This window comes from Chiloscyllium plagiosum, unplaced genomic scaffold (genome assembly GCF_037043375.1).
Source record: "Chiloscyllium plagiosum isolate Xiang-an unplaced genomic scaffold, Cpla_swu_hap1 HiC_scaffold_23, whole genome shotgun sequence".
Classification (NCBI taxonomy): Eukaryota; Metazoa; Chordata; class Chondrichthyes; order Orectolobiformes; family Hemiscylliidae; genus Chiloscyllium; species Chiloscyllium plagiosum.
Genome location: NW_028270161.1, coordinates 50,654,218 through 50,675,599, shown reverse-complemented (window position 1 = coordinate 50,675,599; position 21,382 = coordinate 50,654,218). Strand labels below are relative to the sequence as shown.

At 41.6% G+C, this 21,382-nt stretch overlaps 1 protein-coding gene and 1 long non-coding RNA gene across 11 annotated transcripts in view; one reads left to right on the top strand and one right to left on the bottom strand.

Annotated features, from left to right (window-relative positions):
* Positions 1-21,382, bottom strand: part of LOC122561603 (phosphatidylinositol 4-phosphate 3-kinase C2 domain-containing subunit beta-like) — a 230,771-nt gene that overhangs the window by 165,779 nt on the left and 43,610 nt on the right. For 6 of the 9 annotated variants that reach the window (XR_015761176.1, XM_087999661.1, XM_087999666.1 and 3 more), the window contains 6 exons: positions 20,534-20,691; positions 10,309-10,423; positions 7,794-7,905; positions 7,550-7,632; positions 6,425-6,488; positions 200-322 (listed from right to left, as the gene is read on the bottom strand). Coding sequence is in view for 8 of the 9 variants with exons in the window: in XM_087999661.1 (XP_087855787.1) it covers positions 200-322; positions 6,425-6,488; positions 7,550-7,632; positions 7,794-7,905; positions 10,309-10,423; positions 20,534-20,691 (655 nt within the window). In the remaining variant the exon portion in view is untranslated. The remainder of the gene's footprint in view (positions 1-199; positions 323-6,424; positions 6,489-7,549; positions 7,633-7,793; positions 7,906-10,308; positions 10,424-20,533; positions 20,692-21,382) is intronic. The other 3 variants (XM_087999663.1, XM_087999664.1, XM_087999665.1) reach the window with 3 other exon arrangements.
* LOC148145894 (uncharacterized) overlaps positions 17,293-21,382 on the top strand; it is a 119,813-nt gene continuing 115,723 nt past the window's right edge. Inside the window, exon 1 of one of the 2 annotated variants that reach the window (XR_015761177.1) lies at positions 17,293-17,349. This is a non-coding gene — a long non-coding RNA (uncharacterized LOC148145894). The remainder of the gene's footprint in view (positions 17,350-21,382) is intronic. The other variant, XR_015761178.1, reaches the window with a different exon arrangement.

The window sequence follows — 21,382 nt, the reverse complement described above, 5'->3', positions numbered from 1 at the left end:
TTTGATCAGAGATTGTCAGGTCTTTGCAATGTGGCATATTAGCGATAGAATTCAACTTGAGGTTTCGTAGCCCAACTTTCCACTTCCGATCTGATCCAACAAAGGTCCACTCTATTGTCAGAGCTAACTAGTATTAAACCTTAGCTATGCCAAAGCACATGGACTAATAAACTCTACATTGATTTAACTCAGACTGTACCTTTCCCTGCTGTAGAACAACTGACTGCACCTGCTGAATGGCGTCAGTTATTTCCTTCGTCTCCACTGATGAAAGCAGATAACAAATGGCTCTAACCGCCTCAACCAGACGACGTGAGCTTTTCTGTGAGGAAGCAGAAGAGAAGATTTGGGTTCGCATCATCAAGGAGCAAAGATTGCCGCACGTTCTTAAATGGCAAATAACTAACAAGTCTCATTCGACAAAAAGTAGAAAGGTACAGTAGTTCAGGCAGCATCAGAGGAGCAGGAAAGGTACAGCATCGCAGACAGCATGGAGGGACAGGAAAGGTACAGCATCTCAGGCAGCATCAGAGGAGCAGGAAAGGTACAGCAGGTCAGGCAGCATCGCAGGAACAGGAAAGGTACAGCATCTCAGGCAGCATCGCAGTAACAGGAAAGGTAGAGCAGCTCAGGCAGCATCGGAGGAACAGGAAATGTACAGCATCTCAGGCAGCATCAGAGGAACAGGAAAGGAACTGGATTAGTGGTGCTGGAAGAACACAGCAGTTCAGGCAGCATCCAAGGAGCTTCGAAATCAACATTTCGGGCAAAAGCCCTTCATCAAACTCCACATTGATGGAGGTCCTTGGCCTCCTTCACCGCCGCGCCCTCACCACCAGACGCCTGGAGGAAGAAAGCCTCATCTTCCGCCTCGGAACACTTCAACCCCAGGGCATCAATGTGGACTTCAACAGTTTTCTCACTTCCCCTTCCCCCACCTTACCCTTGTTCCAAACTTCCAGTTCAGCACTGTCCCCATGACTTGTCCAGACTTGTCCTACCTGCCTATCTCCTTTTCCACCTATCCACTCCACCCTCTCCTCCCTGACCCATCATTTTCATCCCCTCCCCCACTCATCCATTGTACTCTATGCTACTTTCTCCCCACCCCCACCCTCCTCTAGCTTATCTCTCCAGGCTTCAGGCTCGCTGCCTTTATTCCTGATGAAGGGCTTTTGCCCGAAACGTCGATTTCGAAGCTCCTTGGATGCTGCCTGAACTGCTATGCTCTTCCAGCACCACTAATCCAGAATCTGATTTCCAGCATCTGCAGTCATTGTTTTTACCTCGAATAGGAAAGGTACAGCAGGTCAGGCAGCATCAGAGGAACAGGAAAGGTACAGCATCTCAGGCAGCATCAGAGGAACAGGAAAGGTACAGCATCTCAGGCAGCGTCAGGGGAACAGGAAAGGTGCAGCATCTCAGGCAGCATCAGAGGAACAGGAAAGGTAGAGCATCTCAGGGAGCATCAGAGGAACAGGAAATGTATAGCAGGTCAGGCAGCATCAGAGGGACAGGAAAGGTACAGCATCTCAGGCAGCATCAGAGGAACAGGAAAGGTACAGCATCGCAGGCAGCATCAGAGGCACAGGAAAGGTACAGCATCTCAGGCAGCATCGCAAGAACAGGAAAGGTACAGCATCTCAGGCAGCGTCAGGGGAACAGGAAAGGTAGAGGATCTCAGGCAGCATCAGAGGAACAGGAAAGGTACAGCAGGTCAGGCAGCATCAGAGGAACAGGAAAGATACAGTGGGTCAGACAGCATCAGAGGAACAGGAAATGTACAGCATCTCAGGCAGCATCGCAAGAACAGGAAAGGTACAGCATGGCAGACAGCGTCAGGGGAACAGGAAAGGTAGAGCATCGCAGGCAGCATCAGAGGAACAGGAAATGTACAGGATCTCAGGCAGCGTCAGGGGAACAGGAAAGGTACAGCATCTCAGGCAGCATCAGAGGAACAGGAAAGGTACAGCATCTCAGGCAGCATCAAAGGAACAGGAAAGGTACAGCAGTTCAGGCAGCATCAGAGGAACAGGAAATGTACAGCATCGCAGGCAGCATCAGAGGAACAGGAAAGGTACAGCATCGCAGGCAGCATCAGAGGAACAGGAAAGGTACAGCATCTCAGGCAGCATCAGAGGGACAGGAAAGGTACAGCAGTTCAGGCAGCATCAGAGGAACAGGAAATGTACAGCATCGCAGGCAGCATCAGAGGAACAGGAAAGGTACAGCATCGCAGGCAGCATCAGAGGAACAGGAAAGGTACAGCATCTCAGGCAGCATCAGAGGAACAGGAAAGGTACAGCATCTCAGGCAGCATCAGAGGGACAGGAAATGTACAGCATCGCAGACAGCATCAGAGGGACAGGAAAGGTACAGCATCTCAGGCAGCATCAGAGGGACAGGAAAGGTAGAGCATCTCAGGGAGCATCAGAGGAACAGGAAAGGTACAGCATCTCAGGCAGCATCGCAAGAACAGGAAAGGTACAGCATCTCAGGCAGCATCAGAGGAACAGAAAAGGTACAGCATCTCAGGCAGCATCAGAGGAACAGGAAAGGTACAGCAGTTCAGGCAGCATCAGAGGAACAGGAAATGTACAGCATCGCAGGCAACATCAGAGGAACAGGAAAGGTACAGCATCTCAGGCAGCATCAGAGGGACAGGAAAGGTACAGCAGTTCAGGCAGCATCAGAGGAACAGGAAATGTACAGCATCGCAGGCAGCATCAGAGGAACAGGAAATGTACAGCATCGCAGGCAACATCAGAGGAACAGGAAAGGTACAGCATCTCAGGCAGCATCAGAGGAACAGGAAAGGTACAGCATCTCAGGCAGCATCAGAGGGACAGGAAATGTACAGCATCGCAGACAGCATCAGAGGGACAGGAAAGGTAGAGCATCTCAGGGAGCATCAGAGGAACAGGAAAGGTACAGCATCTCAGGCAGCATCGCAAGAACAGGAAAGGTACAGCATCTCAGGCAGCATCAGAGGAACAGAAAAGGTACAGCATCTCAGGCAGCATCAGAGGAACAGGAAAGGTACAGCAGTTCAGGCAGCATCAGAGGAACAGGAAATGTACAGCATCGCAGGCAGCATCAGAGGAACAGGAAAGGTACAGCATCTCAGGCAGCATCAGAGGGACAGGAAAGGTACAGCAGTTCAGGCAGCATCAGAGGAACAGGAAAGGTACAGCATCTCAGGCAGCATCAGAGGAACAGGAAAGGTACAGCATCTCAGGCAGCATTCTGTACCTTTCCTGATCCTCTGATGCTGCCTGACCTGCTCTACCTTTCCAGCAGTCTGCAGTCCTTACTTTAACAAATCTCTTAACCTACTAATAGGTTGCCCAAGAAAAGCCTATCCAAACAGTTCTCTGTGGGGACTCGTTCCTTAAACTTTTCCTGATTCATTCCAGTGCTTTCTCTGAAGGTTCTCTTAGCTTTCATGTAACTAATTACATACACAATCATATTTAGTGTTTATCATGGCTGTAGGCATTCCAGGTAATGGAACACTTTGATTGCCTTAGTCAAAATGTTACCGGTAACTATGTTATATTAGATGATGTATATTTATATGACATCACCCTTCAAGTGTTTTAATTACTGAATCATACTATAATGTAGCAGAGGAGGAGCTAAATGGCCTGTTGAGTTTGTGTTGCTTCTTTCAAAGTTTAATCCAGTAAGTCCCACTCCCTCAGTCTTTGACCACATTACAGCATGTTTACTGTTTCAACGAAGTGTCCAACTTAACCCACCATTTTAAAATAAAAGACAGGGGAAACTAATCTGAATGTTTTAAGGGTTTGATCTTCTATGATGTCTATTGACCATAACCCGCACTGAAGAATGATTGTGAAGTATGCCAGGAGATTTTAATCAGACTGCCTATTCTGTCAACATAGTCAGGTAAGGTATGAGCACAGTGGCAGCAAGCTGTCCCAACCACAAGCTGATAATGACTGGCATTGCAACAGTTTTATTATTCCACATAGATGCAACAGATTTTGGCCAAATTCCAATCTTCAAACTTAAATCCATACCTGAATGCCGGTTAAAAATCAAGTGCAGTAATTTGGTTTTTGCTATGTGGTTATTCAATTGTTTGGTTATTTAGCAAGCCTTCACCACAGCCCCTCACACCTTCCTCCTGAGACTGTTCCCATAAATGACAATCTACCGGGAACTGCGTTCTGAATCTCCAAACAGATTCCACTTCCAACGACAATCATTCATCCCTTCAGAGAACTTCGCATGGTCATATACTCTGATACCCGACAATCATGATTAAAAATCAAGCATGTTATAAGATTCACCAGAATGATAAAATATTTAGATTCCCAGCAAATTTTAAAAATATTTATATACTCTAGTATGAAACAATGCTTGAACCGAAAATCACCAAATACATCTTCATAAATTAGCCATTAGGTAGTGACATTAACACATGCAAAACTACATGTTGGTGCAGTTTTTAAATGAAGAAAATATGCATAATTATCATTCAGATGACTCTGAAGAGCAATTTTGCTGCAGCTTCATCCTTGCAATTGCTTTGGTATTTCTAAAGGGCCATTGAACCAACTCTGCATATAACTCAGTTATAACAAAACTGTCTGTGTTCAAGCTACAACTGTGCAAACTTATCCAGGCAGCATCAGCATAAAAGCAATCAGAATAAAGAGATTGTCAATCAAGACATGCTCTCTATCACCTAGAAGCCATCCAATAGACTTTCCACAACAGATATGGTTTATTTGCAGTACACTGTGGCAATAAAGAACAGACAAAACATGTTCGAGGCATCAATCAACTCCTTCAAATGACCTTTAGGTCTCTCATCATCACACATCATTCCCCAATGGTTAGTCCCAGGACTATTAAAATGCTACTGTTCAGCCAGCCACAAGGAGAATGAGTGTGAGTTATCCTCTGATTTCCCTCAACTCCTCCATTTACCCTCAGCCTGCTGTCCATCTCAGGGGGAATACAGACTGAGAACGTGTATAGTAATGATGAGCTCAAATAGAATTGCAAGCAAATATTTATCAATTCCACAATATTATTTTGATTTATCTGCTTTAGGAGAGATTGAGGAAAAAAAGATTGTGCAAAATAAATTTTATTTGGAATGACTGGAAGAAGCGGTATTTTGAAGAGATTGATTTTAAACTGATTGGTTATCCTGTTTCCAGGATGGAGAGAATAGCATTATTGTTGGGCAGGAGATCTTCCTTCAGTTAGGGCAGTGCTATTTTTTCAATATTTTACACCTCCCTTATTGAATGGCATGATTACCATGAGGGCAATTGCTCCTGCTGGTACAGCTACAACCAAGGTTCAAATATTCTTGGATCCCAGGCCAGAGGTGAGTGATAATGGAAGGTTGGGGTGGTGGTGGGGTGTGGGGTGTGGTTGGCGTGGAAATCGCTGGGTGGTGGTTGCCGGGGAAGTGACGTGCATCAGTAGCCATGGCAATGGGTGTCTTTCAGCAGAACCCCTCCCATTCCAGATGCCAAGTCACTCAATCAGGTACTGAGTGTCTTTGAATGTGCCTTCCATGATAATGCAGTGAGTATGTGATTGCTATGTGAAATTGCCCAAAACGTGCTGCTATAATAGCACACAATAATTACATTTTAAAGAGTACAATGCTCAATATCATATTCTCATGGGTAATTAGGGATAGGCAGTTTATATTTGCACTTGTCAGTGTCACCCACGTCCCATGAATGAATAGAACTTGTAAAGTCAATGTACTACAATGATAGGCCAGCTCTCACCTGATAGAAATATGACACATTAAGAGGGAGAAATAAATGCATGTGAGTAGAATGCAACACAGGCCTGTTTTCATTAGATTGCCTATTCCTGCCTGAAATGGGAAAGTATAAATTGCTCCCGGATGTGGACTGATAATTATTCCCTCATGGCATCTACTCTTGTAGTTGAGCTATAAGTTTCATGTTATATAACACTTTAGGCTACATACTCCAAATGTGCTGCTTACCTCTATAGATATACAATGCTCAGTTATGCAAAAAGCCAAATGCAACATTAAATACTCATATGTAAAGAACAGACTACAGTTGAAACTGGCAGTATATCTTTAAAAGAATCATTCCATTTCTCTACCTGCATGATGCTGAGTTAATTTAGATCTCACTACTTTCCAGCGATTTAATAATCTAATTCATGGTTCAGTCTATGCCAATTATAGGCTCTCTATATTATTAAGTATTCATTTAGAGGGACCATTTGGTCAGAGATCATATTATTCCTCAAGCATGCAGTGCTTGCTTAATGAGGATGAATGAATTAATCAGACAAGTTATTTCGAGAGGTTTTTCCGATTGGATTGTTACTTGAAATTAATTTATTGGCTGCATACAACAGGCTGTTTCACATCCTCCCATCTTACCTTACTGGTTAATAGACTGTCTGCCTCATGGTGATAGCTATTGAGCTTTGAACTTAGGGCTCTCCTGTGAAAATAAAATTGGAAAACTTAAGCACCTCAAAGGCTATAAACAGCAAAGAAACATAAACTGACCATGTTTTATGGAAGGCTGCTAAATTTAATGCTACGAAGGTTAGGAAAAAAAAGAGAAAGCTTCAGAAGACAAACTGCATTTAAATTAACTGTTGAAATTTCACACTAGGCAGCTTCACAAAATATTACTTGCTACAAATTGTTTTATGATGGATTTTAAGCCGAAAGTACACTGAAAATCATACTTACACCAAGTGAAAAATATAGGCAGCTTCTAACTTTGTATCATATCATAGCTATTCATTTTAAAATAGAATCTGTCTTGACTGATCTGTTTTGGAAATGGAAACAAGCAGTATATATAAAATTGAGGTGCACAGGCCTAGAAATTGGCCATGGTCCAGAATCAGTGCAGTGTGACCAATGCTGCCCAAGCTGAGAGGCCTGCGGGGTCAAAGAAAATTGGTCCTCAGTGATCCTTGTTGTGATCTCCCAGCATTGACAATGTCACCATAGTCAGATGTGAACATAGCTGCTAGTGTCAGGTCACCTGTCTGCAGCCCTCAGGTAAATGCCGAAACACAGTATTCAAATGGGTATTGGGTGGCTCTGTTTTATCTGAAGAAGTGTTCTGATCATAGTTCTTGTGAAGATATGGAAGCATGTGCTGCTTTACAGCACATGACCTGTGCTGCTTTACATATGAAGATCTGGGAGCTTGGGAAAAAGACATGGAGGACTGCAGACCCAGTGGAGACTGGGTAACTCACTGTTTCAGAAAATTGGGGATGAAAATATAAGGGACATAAATAGCAAGTGAGAAGCATAGATCATGTGCACACAGAGATAGTGGAATCCTATTATCTACAAGATGCACAAATATGCAGTGAGGATCTATAACCACACAACTTGGCAACTTGGAGGGAACAGAAAACCAATTCAGAAAATGTTAGTCACGAGAATTTATTGTTTAAATCAGAACCCACTGAGAACAATGCTGAACATCACTCATGTCAATATTTAAGGTCAGAAAGTTCAGTAAACATTTCTTACCTAGATACGCACACTTTTGATGCGCCACTTTCTTTGGGTACAGTTTGATGAAAAGTGAATGGACTTTGGTCATCCCCTTCCTGCTGAGAGTAATTTTGGATAATTTAATGGACAGTAATTCCATTGTGCAGGTATTGAAGTTAAGAGTGATAATGTTAAAAAAAAGTTAATTTAAAAAACTGGATCTTTGTCTCAGACAATAAAGCTCAATATTACTAAAGTTCTGAATAAAATTATCACTTACAGTTCGAGCCAACATCTGCTGAAGATCGTTGTGCCTAAGTAACCGAAGTTTGATGTCAGTGCCAAGTTTCAGATAATGCCGTAGGGATTCATGGCTCCCTAAAGTACAAGGACTAGATCAAGAAAATTAAACTATATACAGTAATAACCTAATCTGCAAGGGGAAAATAACATATAAAATCACATAAATTCTATATGTCACCAACAAATTCTTTATTTGTCTGAACAACACTGCAATATCAAAAGGAAGATACAATGCTGAAGGAGGAGGCAGGAATTTAAGCTTTCAAATTTGATTCAACACTGTTTGTTTGAAAACTTTGAATTCCAATGCCTTTTCAAAATGAAAATATTCCCTCTAGCTAAAGTAGTGTTCTTGAAATGATACACAAATTCTTAGTCTCTGCTTTTCTATGTAATTTTTTGCTCCCCGTTAGTAACTAACTTAACATTGATTACAGTTGAAAATATATCGCTGAGTGGTTAGCACTGCTGCCTCACAGTGGCAAGGACCCAGGTTTGATTCCACCCTCAGGTGACTGTGTGGAGCTTGCACATTCTCCCCGTGTCTGCATGGGTTTCTGCCAGGTGCTCTAGTTTCCTCCCACAGTCCAAAGATGTGCAGTTTAGGTAGATTGGCCACGAGGATTTGAACATAGTGTGCAGGGATGTGCAAGCTAGGTGAGTTTAGCCATGGGACATGCAGGGTTACAGGGATAGGGTATGGGATTGGGATGCTCTTCAGAGGGTCAGTGTAGACTCAATGGGCCAAATGGCCTGCTCCCATACTGTAGGGATTCAATGATAAAAGTACTGATAGCAGAGAAACGGCAATTCTGCAAAGTGAGTTGAAGCAGCCTCTCACTAGAGCAACCTAGATAACTTTACAGTTAAATCCTTAATACATGAAATGACCTAATAAGATTGTCAGGATTGTTCAGAATCTGAATCAGGCAAACAAGACTTTCAATTTGAAAGAAACATTTTGGTTTGAGATAAGGAGCTCAACCATTCAATAGATGGGAAGATCTCTACGGGAAAAGCTTCCTTGACATGACAGCAAAAATGCGACATCAGTTGTCATGATTGCTGAGCATCGCTTTTCTGCATCAGCAGGTAAGGAATCAGGCAGTGCCATTATCAGAGTGGATATAGAGAGTTGAGCTGGAAAAAGCACAGCAGGTCAAGCAGTCTAACTGGTTCCACTCATGTCATCTCGGAAAGTAAACCTGCCACCCGAACCTATTCAGGCCTATGTGTGACTCTGGTCCTATACTCACATGGGCAACTCTTGTGGTTTCTGAAAGGTTGAGCAAGGCACTCAATCAGATCACTTCAGAACGATCAATGCTAACTTTGTTAATGGTGCCTGCAGCAGGAAGTTGAATGAGTATGAAGAGCCAAGAAGGCCGTAGTTACCTACATTACAGAAACAAATGACCTGTAAGAATCTGAAGTCAGCTTTAACTCCCTGGGGAGGAGTGAAAGCAATAAATGGATAGCCCCTTCTTAGGTCATGTGATCCACCAAAACAGATCAGACTTTATAGACATAACAATTTCCTCCACGTTATTTAATTTTCTTTGAGTACAAGTCAATTTTACTCATCTGATGACAACATTGACATTGGAATGGGAATTGTGAAAGAAAACAATCAGATAAAAGGTGTTTTTGAGTCCAGGGAACTTGGCCTCAAATAGAACAGAATCACTTGTAATTTGGATTTACTAATAGCTAAACTAGGAATTTTTGTTGGAAAATGTAGTGTTACTTGCTTTTACAATTAGAGGCTTTCTTTCGGATGTTCTTTGGGTGTGACCATTACTGAAGAGTAAAGACAAGCCCTGGCATTGTTAGAATACATCCCTATATACACAAGCTTAAACACATACAACAGGTTCAAGATAAGTTTCTTCCTTGCTGTTATTAGACTCCTGAATGGACCTCTCCAATTTTAAATTTAATGTTGATCTCATTCTTTGTATACATTCTCTGCCAGCATAATATTGTATTCATCGCTCTATTCTATTAGCCTTATGCATTCTGTAAGATATGATCTACCCGGACTACATGCAAACCAAAATTTTTCACTGTACTTATGTACATGTGACAATTATAAATAAAGTCAAGTACATAGGACTTGTTTTCTGGTGATTAAGCTGGAAATACATCATAGCAGCATTTTACCTTTTAATATTGAAAACAATTGAGAATATAATTAGGTATTTTAACCCACAAGCCATTCAGTTAGATCACAGATAATTTTTACCTCTACTGAATTTCTCCCGTCTTTGTTCTATGTGAATCCCTACCTAATAAAAACCCCTCAATTTCAGCATTTCTGCATTCTCTCCCTACACATATTCTTTTGGAAGGGTTGGAAAAGTTGGAGTAATTGATAGGAATTCAGAGAATTCCAGATTTCTACTACCCTTATTGTTAAATTTTCAATTGGTACCTACTTTTTTCATAGTTTATTAAGGAAGCAACAAACAAGTAATGTACAAATGACTTACTTCTGCAAAATCTCTTCAGAACCACAGAGCTTTAAAACGTAATCATTCCTGGCTTCGAACCTTTGCTGTGTATCACTCAAGATTGTCTGAATGAGTTCCTCGACAGTGTAGCCAGCTGGAAAAGTTAGAAAACAGGTTTTGGCCAACATTTCAGTCAAGGTGAAATGGTTCTTGTTATTTGTTTTTTTACAATCACACAATCATGGAATCCCAACAGTGTGGAAGCAGGCCATTCAGCCCACACTGACCCTCCACAGAGCATCCTATCCAAACCCACATCCCTACCCTATCTCTGTAACTCTGCATTTTCCATGAATATTCCACCCAGCATAGGGCGGCATGGTGGCTCAGTGGTTAGCACTGCTGTCTCACAGTACCAGGGACTCGGGTTCAATTCCCGCCTCAGGCAACTGTCTGTGTGGAGTTTGTACATTCTCCCTGTGTCTGCATGGGTTTCCTCTGGGTGCTCTGGTTTCCTCCCACAGTCCAAGGATGTGCAGGTTAGGTGAATTGGCCATGCTAAATTGCCCGTAGTGTTAGGTGCATTTGTCAGGGGTAAATGTAGGGAAATAGGTCTGGGTGGGTTGCCATTCGGAGGGTCGGTGTGGACTTGTTGGACCGAAGGGCCTGTCTCCACACTGTAAGTAATCTAATCCCCTGACACCATGAGCAATTTAGCATGGCCAATCCATCATACCTGCACATCTGTGGCGATGTTCTTTGTCACTGTCATAAAAATATTCATATCGTACATGTTGTACTGTTGGTGTAGCTGTGATGGAATTTGGATGGAAGCACTTGACTTGTTAATCTAATTTGTTCTTACCCAAATCTGGTAGATGCTGATTAAAATCTGATGTCTGTTGTCTGTGGAATTTGAATTGCAGACGTTCAGGTAACCAGAACAATTTGGACTAAAGTCTTCACTGAAATGAGTTGCATGGAAGCAGATGAGGACATTATGTTTAATAGGCTTATATCAATGTAACCTATTCAACTGAACCTAATCCCACATTTCTTGACCTTGCACAGTCAGCATGCTTTTTAAATTTGCCCTTTCTATCTGATCATTAAGGAAGTCCTAACAATGCATTTAGAAAAGCATAGTATGGTTAACCAAATCAAAATAGCTTTAGAAAAGGAAATAATGTTTATTTTATTGATATGTTTTACTTTTTTTTTGAAGGTGTAACTAGCACTTTGGATAAAGTGGAAAAATAGATGTGATATACTTAGATTTCCAGTAGGCATTAGACAAGGTACCACACAAATATTTGTACACAATGTAAGGATCCATGAGTTGGGATGATATGTTGACATGGATAGAGGAATGGTAAATGGACAGGAAGAAGACAACAGGGAAACATGGGGCATTTTCAAGTTGGCAGGCTGTGATCACTGGAGTGTCACTAGGATTGTTGCTGGCATCAGCTATTTACAATCTATATTAATGACGCAGGTGAAAGGACAGAGACTAATCTAATCTGACAAAACAAAGCCAGGTGGAAATTCGAACAGTGAGAGGACATAAAGAGGCTACAAAGACTTATAGAAAGACCAAAGAGTGAGCAACAGATGGCAGCTGGAATATTAACTAGGCAATGTGATGTTATTCATTCTAGTCATAAGACCAGTAAAGCAGAATATTTTTTAAATGGTGTGAAACCTGAATTTGTTAACATTGAGAGTGAATTTGGTGTACTCACACAAGGAATCCATCAAGTTAGTATATGGGTTCAATAAGCAATTCAGAGAACAAATGGAATGTTGCCTTTTATTGCAAGGATATGGGGCACCAGAAAATGAACAAAGTCTTGTTACAATTGTCCAGGGTTTTGGGCAGACCACACCTGGAATAAAGTTTGTGATTTTGATCTCCAATATTTAAGAAAGGATACATTAGCATTAGCAAAGATTCACTAGTCAGTTTCAGGGAGTTTCATGGAGGGGCCTTCCATGAACTCCTGCATGTTTTCTGAGATGATTCTCTGCAGCTTGTGTCATTATTTATCTGTCAAACTTCTAAGGTGTCCTCCTTGCTCTATTGTGCACTCGCCAACAGCAGAAATACTCCACATTGGTAGGACTGCCTGGGATTCCCAATACCATATTTAAAGCTTAGCTTTCCTGTCTTACTTTCCTTACTTCATCACATGTTTGGCTGACTGTCATTGTAACCGCAGCAACAGAGTCAAACTACTCAGGTTACCCATCCTCAGCACTATACCATGAATCCTGCCTAATCGAGTATTACTCTTTCCCCAATGGTCAGTGTAGATAACATCTTCTCATTGTTCAATGTAGTCATATCACACACTGGAAAGCCTTTTGACATTAGAAAATCTTAACTTCAATTTAACATTAGCAAAGTTGAAGAGGAAAGGAACAAAACAAAAATGGTGTTTGCTCCTGAGAGTGTACAGGGACTTTTCTACACTTTGGGTTTCACCACATGTTTAGTCAATGAATGATCCCTGCACCCAGCTCACAGCTATTAGAACTGGGTGGCAATTAAGTCTTGAGTTAAAAGGTTTAATGTGCAGGTTCTAAATTTGACTTTGAGGGTCTATACATATGAGTATAGGAAGGATGGAAATATTGATAGACATCTCTATTCATTTCAAGTCGGTGATAAAAACAAGGGCATAAAATAGTAATGGCAGCAATGCAACATTACATTCTTATGAATTTAAGGAGTAGACTTTATGAATTTTCACTTCAAGCATGGGAGCATGAGAAGCAAATGTAGGCCATTTAGCTCCTTGAACCAGTTCTGCTACTCAATTGGATCATTGCTGGAATCCCATTTACCCCTCTCTGGCCCACATGCTTTAGTGCCTTTACCAAACAATATTATGCCCCAGCCAAGATTCAGCAAATTGGTTGCAAATCCAAATTGGGCAAATTAATCAACATGTGGACCTAGCAGCAAAAGTCCAGGAATACAAGTTGATGAAACAATTCCTTATAATCCTGTAACTATGAAATAGTTAGAGGAGTAACAATGAGTTCTTACTTTATTTAAATCTAGATATTAATTAACAAATTCATTATCTTATCATGTAGAAGATAAACTAAATGGACCTTGAGCTTTTTTTAAAACAATTTCTATGTTCCAACTGCATGGAGCACTCCTCCCTAGTTTGCTTAAAGTGGGAAGGGAAAGCCAACACAAATACAATACATTTAGTTAAAACTCACATAACACCAGGTTATAGTCCAACAGGTTTAATTGGAAGCACACTAGCTTTTGGAGTGACGCTCCTTCATCAGGTGATTGTGGAGGGCTCGATCGTAACACAGAATTTATAGCAAAAATTTACAGTGTGATGTAACTGAAATTATACATTGAAAAATTGATTGTCTGTTAAGCCTTTCATCTGTTAGCATACAGTGATAGTTTCACTTCTTTCATGTTAAATCACAAAACCTTTTTTTAAAAGTTGCAGTCTCGGGTTAGCTGTTAACAATGGTGATAGCTAGATAATATGTTGAAGGTGTTAGCCCCCTGTGTTCTCTGTCTATGACCTGATGTTTAGATTGATTCTAATCTAAAAAGTGAGATAACAGAGTTTTACATAAATTCATGCAGTTTTTGAGCTCAGAGTTCTACATGAATGTATGCAGTTTTTGAGCAAAGTTCAATGTAACCCTGCAAGTACAAATTCACCCCACAAAATATATGTGTGCATGTGGGTCTTTGTCTGTGTGTATGTGTCTGTCTGGGTTGGGGGTTGTGAGTGTGAGAAAGTGTGTGTGTGTGTGTAGTGAGTGCAGAGTGTCTTAAGTCTGTGAGGGGGTGCATGTGTGAGTGTGGGAGTGTGTGTGTTTATAAGAGTGTGTGTGTGTGTCTGTGTGCGCGTCTGTGTGTACCTGTGTCTGTGTGTATGTGAGAGTGTGTGTGTATAGGAATATCTGTGTGTGTGTATGTAGTGCAATGGTGATCACCTGTAATGTGACATGAACCCAAGGTCCCAGTTGCGGCCCTCCCTACGGGTACCGAACTTAGCTATCAGCCTCTGCTCGACCACTTTCCTCTACTGCCTGTCCCGAAGTCCACCTTGGAGGATGGTCACCCGAAGGTCCGAGGCTGAATGTCCTGGACCACTGAAGTGGTCCCCAACTGGGAGGGAACCCTCCTGTCTGTTGATTGTTGTGCGGTGCCCATTCATCCGTTGTCGTAGCCTTTGCTCGGTTTCCCCAATGTACCATGCCAGTTGGGGAACACTTCAGTGGTCCAGGACATTCAGCCTCGGACCTTCGGGTGACCATCCTCCAAGGTGGACTTCGGGACAGGCAGCAGAGGAAGGTGGCCGAGCAGAGGCTGATAGCTAAGTTCGGTACCCATAGGGAGGGCCTCAACCGGGACCTTGGGTTCATGTCACATTACAGGTGATCACCATTGCACTACACACACACACAGATATTCCTACACACACACACTCTCACATACACATGGACACAGGTACACACAGACGCGCACACACACACCCACACACACCCTTATAGACACACACATTCCCACACTCACACATGCACCCCCTCACAGACTTAAGACACTCTGCACTCACCACACACACACACACTTTCTCACACTCACAACTCCCACCACAGACAGACACACACACACAGACAAAGACCCACATGCACACATATATTTTGTGGGGTGAATTTGTACTTGCAGAGTTACATTGCACTATGCTCAAAAACTGCATACATTCATGTATAACTCTGAGCTCAAAAACTGCATGAATTTATGTAAAACTCTATTACCTCATTTTTTAGATTAGAATCAATCTAAACATCATGACAGAGAACACAGGGGGCTAACACCTTCAACATATTGTCTCGCTATCACCATTGTTAACAGCTAACCCGAGAATGCAACTTTTAAAAAAAGTTTTGTGATTTACACATGAAAGAAGTGAAACTATCACTGTATTCTAACAGATAATCAATTTTTCAAAGTATAATTTCAGTTACATCACACTGTAAATTTTTGCTATAAATTCTGTGTTACGATCGAGCCCTCCACTATCACCTGATGAAGGAGCGTCGCTCCGAAAGCTATTGTGCTTCCAATAAACCTGTTGGACTATAACCTGGTGTTGTGTGATTTTTAACTTTGTACACCCCAGTCCAACACCGGCATCTCCAAATCATGTATACTACACTAAGCTCTGGTCGTCTTTTGCTGTGCAAATTCTTGCCTGTGTCATCTATAGAAAGAAACATTCTGTACTTCTTCAACATCTTCTGTCCCACTTGAGGAAAGGTCATGCTGTTACCCCAAATCCTCCGAAAGCTAGTGTGCTTCCAATTAAACCTGTTGGACTCTAACGGCGGCACGGTGGCACAGTGGTTAGTACTGCTGCCTCACAGCGCCAGAGACCTGGGTTCAATTCCCACCTCAGGTGTGTGGAGTTTGCACATTCTCCCTGTGTCTACGTAGGTTTCCTCCGGGTGCTCCAGTTTCCTCCCACAGTCCAAAAATGTGCAGGTCAGGTGAATTGGCCATGCTAAATTGCCCGTAGTGTTAGATGAAGGGGTAAATGTAGAGGAATGGGTCTGGGTGGGTTACGCTTCGGCGGGTTGGTGTGGACTTGTTGGGCCGAAGGGCCTGTTTCCACACTGTAAGTAATCTAATAACCTGGTGTTGTGTGATTTTTAACTTAGTATAGTATAGAACTGGACAGTTGAGTTGTAGGTGAGCTCAAATCAATCTGGGATGGTGAATGAATGGTGCAGTGTGGTATGAAAGTGTTGAATTAAGCATGTAGGTGGCTAAATAATGAATAAAATTTCATGACAGAGGAAGAGACAAGTGATGTTGAACCTATGGAAAAAATTGAGTAATCACTCTTCTGTTAATGCATATGTTGGTAGACATTCATAACAAAAGGAAGGGATTACATTTGATTATCCAAATTTCAGATTATCCGAACAAGATCACAATGTCTTGATCTTTGGCTAAACTGTGTATTCTGGCATTTGATTATCCGAACAAAATATTCCCCGCCCATGTCGTTCGGATAATTGAGACTCCTCTGTATCTTCACCTTGCATGTACTTCAATTCTTTGTAATTTCTGTTATCTTCATAAAATCAAAAAAAAAAGACACGATAATTAACCTGCACACGATAGCTGGTCATATCTAACCCAAAACCATCAAGCTTTCCCTTTCTGGCTGCCCACATTGTGAGTCCCCCACTTGTCACTGGTTGAGCACTCGTGAAAATGGGCAGATACTCAAAAGTGGCATTGATTGCCCAGTGAAGGGCCTCAATTGGCAGCAGAACAGGAAACCTCTCTGTGAACCTGGAATTAACCAGGACAGAAGCAGGAAGACTCCCAACCAATTAAATACACTCCCACCATCAAATGCACCTCAGTGGAGGGTATTAAATTATGTTCCACATATTCAGGGTTTTTTTTAGTCCCTTCCCAAATTTTCCATTCCTAGCAACATCCTGGTAAATCTTTTCTGAATCCTATCCAGCTTATTAATATCCATCTTATAACAGGGTGACCAGAACAAGACAATACTTCAGAAGAGGTCTTACCAACATCCTGTACAACGTCAACATGAAGTCCGAACCCCAATACTCAAAGGTCTGAGCAATGAAAGCAAGTGTGCTCAAGGCTGAAACAAGCATCTTGTCGCCACCTTCAGTTCCCATCCAAGCCATACACTACCTGACTTGGAAATATATTGCTGTTTCCTCACTGTCACTGTGGCAACAATGATGCTGCCATGACTAATGCGCAAATGACAGTAAATGTGGGAACTTCCTGATTCTTCATGACTCATTGATTAAATCAGAAAAGTAGCAATATCTAAAATCTTCACTGAAGTTCAACAATTTCTGACTGTTGACTGAAGTGTAGTTTGTTTTGATACAAACTGCTAGTTTTCTTTAATCTATGACTAACATTGCTATATTTTTGTTACATCTATTTAGGCAAAGGGGGAAGATCCATCGTACAATAACATTGAAAATCCATAGCAACACTAAGGCTAAAGTAGTAGGGAAAATTAGGTAAGTTAAAATATATATGTTTGATGATTACTATATTTTATTTGAGTAAAATAACTTTTGGCAGTATCAACCACACCTAATCATTTTGGAGATTATATCATGACTGAGAACTTCAGCACAATATCATGATTGATCCACACCTGTCAATAAAGTTAAACAACACACATTTCTATGTTATTTATCTCCCCCCTGAATTAGCAGATGAGATTTTGTCCCAATACCACCAATCATCTTTTACTCCTTCCAGTGAATTTGTAAAATTGAGTTTCAAAAGTGTACAAAAGTGGTTCCTAATTGGTTCCAGTCATGGTTGATTTGGGGTCAAGACCCACTGCAGTCTTGCACATAAAGATCTGACTCAGCTGTGCAGTTCGTCAAGATGTTACACTTATGGCCACGACATTAAACTGGGAATTACACTTGCAAAGGCGGGGGAATACGATCCCGTTGCATTATTTCAAGAAGAGCAAGGGAGAAATCCTCAGTGTCCTGACTAATATTTATTCCTGAATTAATATCATACAACAAAAAACAGATTACCTGGTTAATATCACATTGTGGGAACTTGCTGTGTGCAAACTGGCTCCTTCATACAATGATGGCAATAATTGGAAAGCACTTCATTGGCTGTGAAGGTCTTTCATATGTCCAATGGCTTTGTAAAGAACCATATAAACAAAACGTTTTCTTACTTTTCAAGTTCAGTCTTGAAAAGTATGACTGTGTTGTAGCCCTGCTTCACGGATGCTGACTGACCAGCTATGCTTTTCCAGCACCACACTTATCTCCAGCATCTGCAATCCTCTCTTTCTCCCATGCTATAGTCTTCCAAACCAACGGGAATAGTTTCTCTTTACTTACACTACTTGATTCCCTTAACATCCTGAAAACCTTTTGATCAAATCATCCTTTTATCTTCATAAATTACAGGGAATATAGCCCTAGTTTGTGTAACCTTCCTCTTGTAAATGAACTCCTGAGGTATTGTTCTAGTAAGTTGACAGTGTACTCTTCCAAGGATAATGTATCTTTCCTAAGATGTGGTGCCTAGAACTTCTGACAGTATTCCATCTGGGCTCTAATCAGGACTTTGTAAAGCTGAAACGTGATTTCCATTCCTATTTACTTCCTGTGCAGATGAAAGATGAACTGGCTGAAATGGTAGCTCGACTTCAGTTTCTGCAGATGCTGCTGGACGTTTTCAGGAAGACTTTCTACCTACAATGAAAATAGGAATTGCTGGAGAAACTCAGCAGGTCTGGCAGCATCTGTGGAGAGAGAAACTGATTGAATGTTTCATGTTGAGTGACTTACCTTTGCAGTTCGGAATCTCTGCACTGATCTAGCTGCCTGACCAGCTGAGTTTTCCCACAAAAGGAATATTATAATGAACAGGTAATGTGTTTTGTCTGAGGAATATCTTCTTTAGTATAGTCCTATTGGTTATTATACCTGAGGAGATAGATGTGGCCTTAATTTACTGACTCCTCTGAGTGTGGCACCCCTAGTGCAGCACTCCTGCAGTACTGCATTGGTGTATTTGCCTCGATTTTGTGCTCAACTCTGAGACAGGGACTTGAATCCACACCTTCTGACTTTGGTAACTCCTCAAGCACTATGGATACTTTAGTGTCCAAGCTCCTACTTAAAGTTGACATTGAGTGACAGGAGCACTTTCTGAAGCTCAATCAATTGCAGAGCTTATTGCTCATTTGTATTAACTTCTGGGAATTCTGCGAGCCTTGGAAATGAAAGTATTGACTTAGCTCTGCACATGCAGGCTGTTTCCTGTGGGGGTTATTTAGGTCTCTGGCTTTACAAATGATACACAATATGGGATATTGCTTATACAAAGCTTGTTGAGTACCAGAGGCATTTAATAGTGGATATCAGATTGGACTATCAAAACAAAATCAAACACTTGTTTTTGGCAGCTTGGCTCAATGGTAACACATTGATTTAGAAGGTCATGTGTTTACGTTGTGCTGCAGAGATTTGAGCACAATATCTAGGCTGGCACATATTTGCTGAGAAAATGCAACAAGAGATGCTGCCTCTTGGAGCCACGGTCAAACCAAGGCAGTGTCTTCAAACATCCATGGAAGTGACTTAATCAATTACTTCTTCATTTCTGTGGGAGGTTGGTGGTGTGGAAATTAACTGCTGTGTTTGCTCCTTCAAGCAATAGTTCTCCATTGACTGTAATACATTCTGACTGGGGGACATGGTCCTGATGTTGTGGGAGGTAATACAGACATGCACCCCTTTCCTCCTTTGATTACTGACAGAATGGCAACTAATCAGGAGCCTTTTCTCAGACAGGCTATCTCGGGGGGAAAATCTGTCAGTCTGTGGAGTTGTCAACTATAGAAATATCAAAATACAGAATCAATAAAAATGCTGAGCCTAACCTACCAACAATTTAAACTTCCACATTTCACATCTGCCCTGATTTAATTTCTCAGATGCAGACTACAGTTTCATTCTTCTAGGATTCACAAACCTGCTTGTTCCAAATTGTCTTTTCAATTTCTGATTAAACTACAAACATTACTAGAATAACTTCACTCAAACTAATGTGCCCCACTGTGCCTTCCTGAATGACTGCAATCCTTGTGGTGTATGAACACCCACAGTGCTATTAGAAAGGGTGTTCCAGGATTTTGACACAGCGTCAGTGAAGAAATGGTAATATAGTTCCATGACTGAGATGAGTATTTTCTTCCAGATTGTTTTTGATCGATTTTCAATTCCCCCAGCAATTGCCTCGTGAACAGTAGTCAGACCTCTGGCTTACAAGCCCTGCAACACTACATCACTGAACTGCTGCAGATTAGCTCTTTTAACAGGTCACTATGTGGACTACTGGCCTTTTATGCTGTCTGTATTTTCTTTCTTTGGATTTGATTAAGCATTTAAGATACAAAGGGGAAATACTGAACAGGTTAGCTGGCAGGAACAGATCCCTCAGTCAATTTATAAATTGGTTGATATGTTACTGACATTTCACAAGGATATGTAAAATGATATCTGTGCTCTGCTCAAATGCAGTGGACAGAAATGGAGATAAAAAGTTTAATGCAAGCAAGTTGAAAAAACTAGTTTCTCTAGAAATGTCAACCATTTCTCCTGTATGGCCTATGGGGCCTATAAAGAACACCTTGAATGTAAAAACACTACCAACCATGTACGGATGTTTGAATTGGTTCTGGAAAAATGTCAGTCACAATCGTTACAGGAATATGCCAGATCCAGAGAAGCTCATCGGGAAGAACTGTGACAACACTCCTGATCAGACCGTAGTCAGACTGCGTCGCTGAACTCGGGTATTTAGCTCTTAGCCTGTGCAACAAAAACAAAAGGAGCTGTGAGCAACAGAGAGAGAGAGAGAGAGAGAAAGGGAGACAGAAAGACAGAGAGATAGACAGAGTGAGACAGAGAGAGAGTGAGAGACATAGACACACAGAGAGAGAGAGAGAGAGTGAGAAACAAAGAGACAGAGAGGGACAGATAAAGACAGAGGTAAAACCTGAATTCAGGTTTATTTACACCAGCTGGTCAGGCAGCAGCTGAGGAGCAAGAGAATCATTGTTTCGGGCCAGAGCCCTTCAAGGCTTCAGCAGAACTGGAAAAGCTGGGAATTGAACAAGCTCTTACAGTGGAAACTGTTTGGGAGCACAAAGGACATCAAAGCAAATAACTCTGCATTTGTTGACAAGTTGAGTTAAGATCTAATTGCAGTGTTTATTTGGAAGTATCTTGTTCGTTTTTACAAATGCAAAAGGCACCTCAATGGACCTCCAGCCCTTTCTATCTAATATTATTTTTATTATTGTTAACAGATCAGTTGTGTTCTGACTTTATGCCCTGGTAACATAGGCACTGAAATAAGCTCTAAAGACTGCTTGGAGAAACAAATTAATTAGCAAGAGAGATTGCTATTTTAGTCAGACAGCATAGCATTGTAAACAACAAAGCAATAACACGCTGGTGCTATGGAGCTTCGCCCTTTACCTCCATTAAAGCTGGTGAC